This window comes from Solanum pennellii, chromosome 2, assembly GCF_001406875.1.
Source record: "Solanum pennellii chromosome 2, SPENNV200".
Lineage (NCBI taxonomy): Eukaryota > Viridiplantae > Streptophyta > Magnoliopsida > Solanales > Solanaceae > Solanum > Solanum pennellii.
This window is the reverse complement of record NC_028638.1, coordinates 2499413-2504935: the sequence shown is the minus strand read 5'-3', so window position 1 is coordinate 2504935 and position 5523 is coordinate 2499413. Positions and strand designations below refer to the sequence as shown.

Genomic DNA, 5523 nt, shown 5'->3' with positions numbered 1-5523 from the left:
GACTGCTTGTTGAGAAGACACTTCTGGTAAATTTTTTAATTTACTCAAAAATTCTGCCCCAGTATGAAGATGTTCCAGGAGAATCTTGATAAAATTTTTGAGATCCTCTCAAAAATTCTGCCCCCGTTATCAAGATGTGCCAGGAGAAATCTTGATGGAATTTTTGACATCCTCTCAAAAATTCTTCCCCAGTTATCAATAGAAAAGGGGAAAATGAATGTTTTATTTATGATAAGACCGAACCCCCATAGGAGCGCCTACGTATCCCCCCTTAAACGGGAATCAGGTCTGACGTAGTTCCAAATTACAAAAGAGCATGAAGCAATCTCTAGATGTAATACTTTTTCACAGAATCTGAATTGATAGGTTTTGGCCAAACTTCTCCATCCATTTCTGCAGGTATGAGGGCCCTGCCCGTCAGTACTCGAGAGACTATGTACGGAGCTTTCCAGTTTGGTGAAAATTTACCCTTTGCCTCGTCTTGATTTGGGAAAATCCGCTTCAAAACCAGTTGCCCAGGTGAGAAATGTCTGGGTTTATCCTTCTTGTTGAAAGCTCTGGCCATTCTATTCTGATAGAGCTGACCGTGACAAATGGCGTTAATTCATCTTCAATCTATTAATGCCAAATTCTCTGCCCGACCTTGTATCCATTCAGCATCACTCAACTTTGCTTCTTGGATGATCCTTAGGGAAGGTATCTCTACTTCGGCGGGTATCACAACTTCAGTGTCGTATACTAAGAAGTAAGGTGTGGCCCCTGTGGAAGTTCTGATTGTGGTACGATACCCCAACAATGCGAAAGGTAGCTTTTCCTGCCAGTGTTTGTGGTTATCGATCATCTTGCGCAATATCCTTTTGATGTTTTTGTTTGCTGCCTCAACAGCCCCGTTCATCTGTGGCCTGTATGCTGTAGAGTTTCGATGACTGATCTTGAACTTCTCACACATTGATCTCATTAGGTCACTATTTAGGTTGGTGCCGTTGTCGGTGATGATGGACTCAGGAATTCCAAACCTACAAATAATGTTATTTTTGACAAAGTCATCCACAATTTTCTTTGTCACTGATTTATGGTAGGTGGCCTCAACCCACTTGGTGAAATAGTCAATTGCGACAAGAATGAATCTGTGCCCGTTGGATGCTGTTGGCTCGATTGGACCAATGACATCCATGCCCCATACTGCGAACGCCCAAGGTGAAGTAGTGACATGGAGTTCGTTGNTGAACTTCTCACACATTGATCTCATTAGGTCACTGTTTAGGTTGGTGCCGTTGTCGGTGATGATGGACTCAGGAACTCCAAACCTACAAATAATGTTATTTTTGACAAATTCATCCACAATTTTCTTTGTCACTGATTTATGGGAGGTGGCCTCAACCCACTTGGTGAAATAGTCAATTGCGACAAGAATGAATCTGTGCCCGTTGGATGCTGTTGGCTCGATTGGACCAATGACATCCATGCCCCATGCTGCGAACGGCCAAGGTGAACTAGTGAGATGGAGTTCATTGGGAGGTACTCGAATCATATCTGCGTGAGTCTGACATTGACGACATTTCTGGACGTAGCGAATGCAGTCTGTCTCCATAGTTAGCCAATAATATCCTAAACTCAGAATCTTCTTTGCTAATGTAAAACCGTTCATGTGAGGGCCACAGGTGCCTGCATGTATCTCTTCGACCAGCATGCGAGCCTCTCTTGCTTCGACGCATCTTAGCAGCCCCAAATCGGGAGTTCTCCTATAGAGGATTTCCACACTTAAAAAGAATTGGGTTGCTAACCTTCGAATTGTACTCCTTTGTACACTTGTTGCATCTTCTGTGTATTCACCACTCTTCAAATATCCTCTAATGTCATCGTACCAGGGCTTTCCATCAGGCTCTTCCTCAACATGGAAACAATAAGCTGGTTGTTCATGTATGTGAATGTGAATAGGATCGATGTAATTGTGATCAGGGTGTCGAATCATAGAAGACAGAGTAGCTAAGGCGTCTGCGAATTCATTTTGGACTCTTGGTACATGTCTGAATTCTATTTTGACAAACCTTTTACATAGCCTACGCACGCACTCCAAATATGGTAACAACTTTCAATTTTTTGTTGCCCAATCACCTCGAACCTGATGGATCAATAAGTCTGAATCCCCTATTATTAGCATTTCCTGGACATCCAAGTCAATCGCANTCGCCCGTCGGAGACCTAGTATGCAGGCTTCGTATTCGGCCATATTGTTTGAGCAAAGGAATCTAATTTTTGCTGATACTGGATAATGTTGCCCGGTGGATGAGATCAAAACAGCCTGGATGCCGGATCCGTTCAGATTTTTAGCTCCATCAAAGAACATTCTCCATCCATCATATTCTTCAGAAATGTCCTCTCCCACAAAGGCTACCTCTTCATCTGGGAAGTAGGTCTTCAACGGCCTGTAATCATCGTCCACGTGATTCTCTGCCATGTGGTCATCTAATGCCTGTGCTTTCACTGCTTTTTGCATGACATACACTATGTCAAACTCGCTCAACAATATTTGCCATTTGCCAGTTTACCTGTGGGCATGGGTTTTTGAAAGATATACTTCAAAGGATCCATCCTTGAAATCAGATAAGTAGTATGCGATGAGAGGTAATGTCGTAACTTTTGGGCAACCCATGTTAGAGCACAACAGGTACGCTCTAATAGAGAGTATCGGACTCCGCACGATGTGAACTTCTTGCTCATATAATATATTGCCTGCTCCTTCCTCCCTGTTTCATCGTGTTGTCCCAAGATGCAACTGAAAGCATTATCCAATACTGAAATATGCAAAAGTAATGGTCTACCTGACTCTTGTGGAACCAACACAGGAGGATTGGATAGATAGTCTTTGATCTTGTCAAATGCCTGTTGACATTCGCTTGTCCATTTCACCGCAGCATCCTTTTTTAACAGCTTGAAGATAGGTTCACAGATGACAGTAGATTGAGCTATGAAACGACTAATGTAGTTAAGTCGCCCTAAGAAACTCATTACCTCCTTCTTGCTCTTTGGCGGGGGAAGGTCACGAATTGCTTTGATCTTTGATGGGTCCAATTCTATACCTCGACGACTGACAATGAAACCTAAAAGCTTTCCAGCAGGCACACAAAAGACACATTTTCCTGGATTCAGTTTCAGATTGTACTTGCGTAGCCTGGCAAAGAATTTCCGTAAGTCCTCAAGATGATTTGAACTTTCCTTTGATTTGATGATGACATCGTCCACATAAACATCAATTTCCTTATGGATCATGTCAGGAAACAAAGTAGTCATTGCCCTCATGTACGTAGCCCCAGTGTTCTTTAATCCAAAAGGCATCACCTTGTAGTTATAGACACTCCACGGCGTGATGAAGGCAGTTTTCTCAACGTCGTCTTTGTGCATCTCAATTTGATGATAGCCGGCAAAGCAATCCACAAATGACTGAGTTTCGTGCTTAGCACAATTGTCAATCAGTATGTGTATGTTTGGTAATGGAAATTTATCTTTAGGGCTAGCTTTATTGAGATCTCGGTAATCCACCCAAACTCTTACCTTGCCGTATTTCTTTGGCACTGGAACGACATTTGCAAGCAAAGTTGGGTATTATGTCATTTGGAGGATCCCAGCATCTAATTTCTTTGATACTTCTTCTTTGATTTTCAGACTCATCTCGGGCTTGTATTTTCTCAGCTTCTGTTTTACCAGAGTACATGCTGGATCAGTGGGCAGTCGATGGGCTACAATTGAAGTACTTAACCCTGTCATGTCTGCATAGGACCATGCGAAAGTATCCTTATTCTCTAGGAGAAACTCGGTATACTCTTTCTTGTCTTCTTTTGTCATATGGATGCTTACTCGGTTTCTTGTATCACCTCTGCATTTCCTAAATTCACCACTTCTGTCTCTACCAAGTTTGCGTTGGGTTTTTCCTCGAATTCCTCAACCTTTTTGATTAACTCCTCCGGAACCTCATTTTCTTCGACTTCTTCTAAGTCATTAATGTTAAGTTGAGCAGTCTCATTGTATGCCATAGTCTCAGATTCAACATTTTTATAGTGGATTTTGCTGGTGAGAAAAAAAAATAGCGAATAATTAAATAGGGAAAAGAACTTTATTGATAAAGATTTGAAAATTTCATAAGTTCTCATTTGAAAGCAATACAGGGGATGGGAATTAAAACGTTAATAAAAAAACTCTTTTTGTTTGAATTAAAACTTGATAGATAACATCTTCGAAGGCTACCCAGATGCTCGACGAGGTCTGGATGGAGTCGAGGTCTAATTGCTGACGCTGATCTTTGCTTCCTTTCTTCCACTTGTGCCCCCTTTCTCCTCCTCGTTGATCACGACGTTGCAAACTTTCCCCTCTTCTTTGGTTAGCGACAACCCCTTCAAGTCGTCAGAGATCTCATCAATAATGCCTCCCATGAAACCTGCTGATTGAAATGATTCATGCAATGGCGGTATGGGCTTCTTCAATGGATAGTAGTACCCATCTCTAGGTTGCCAATCGAGCCATTCTTCGGTATTGTACTTATATCCCAAGCCAAAAGTGGTGGAATGTCGAACAGGCTGTATAGGTTCGACTATCCCTTGCAATTCAGCCCCCAAACCTTTCCCAAGCTCGAAACCGAACCAGGCCATCATATCTATGATTTTTTAGCTGAACCAAGGTTGCAACTCAATATTACCAACAAGCTCCACTGTATGGTACATTTCACCATCCATATGCTCTCTTCCTTCAATCGTGTATACAAGATGCCCTTTTTCTCCATGGACTACAACCTCTTCGTAATCCCATTCAAACTTCAAGCATTGGTGAAGAGTAGATGGGACCGCTCCAGCCATATGAATCCATGGACGACCCAACAATAATGTATGATGAAGGGATGTCCATGATTTGGAACGCTATGGGGAAAGTGACAGGACCAATGAGCATGTCCAAAGTTATCTCCCCAATAGTGCCTCTCTGAGAGCCGTCAAATGCCCTCACATTCATCTTCCATGTTTGAATTTTTGCACTATCCACGCCCAGCCTCGTCAGTGTGCTCAGAGGGCAAATGTTTAAACCTGAACCTGCATCAACTAATGCTTTGTTTATCACCTTATCCTGATACTGAACCGAAATGTAAAGAGCTTTATTGTGGTTTGTTCCTTCGAGTGGCAGCTCATCTTTGTGAAAAGATATTTTGTAAGCCTCAAAGACCTGCCCCACCATTTGGGCTACCTCTCCATGAGTGATGTTAGATGGGGCATAAGCTTCACCAACGATCTTCAAAAGGGCATTTCGATGAGTCTCGGAAGATTGCAGTAACGCCAGAATTGATATTTGAGATGGGGTTTTACTCAGCTGCTCAATGACAGAGTATTCTTTAGCTTGAACCTTTTTCCAAATACCTTGATCTTCAAGCTCTACGACTAGTGCTTTGGATTGCTAGAGCTTCCCTGAACCAAATTTTCAGGAGTGTAAATTCTTCCAGATCTGGTGACCCCTGTTGCAACATTTGTCTCTTCCACTTTCCTT

At 42.4% G+C, this 5523-nt stretch overlaps 1 protein-coding gene across 1 annotated transcript; it reads right to left on the bottom strand.

The window, feature by feature from the left end:
* Positions 1–610: 610 nt before the first annotated feature.
* LOC107009665 lies at positions 611–2497 on the bottom strand. The gene is made up of 2 exons (XM_015209007.1): positions 2116–2497; positions 611–1995 (listed from the first exon to the last, which is right to left on the bottom strand). The coding sequence occupies exons 1-2, from the start codon at positions 2495–2497 to the stop codon at positions 611–613; spliced, it is 1767 nt and encodes a 588-aa protein (XP_015064493.1).
* Positions 2498–5523: the final 3026 nt, after the last annotated feature.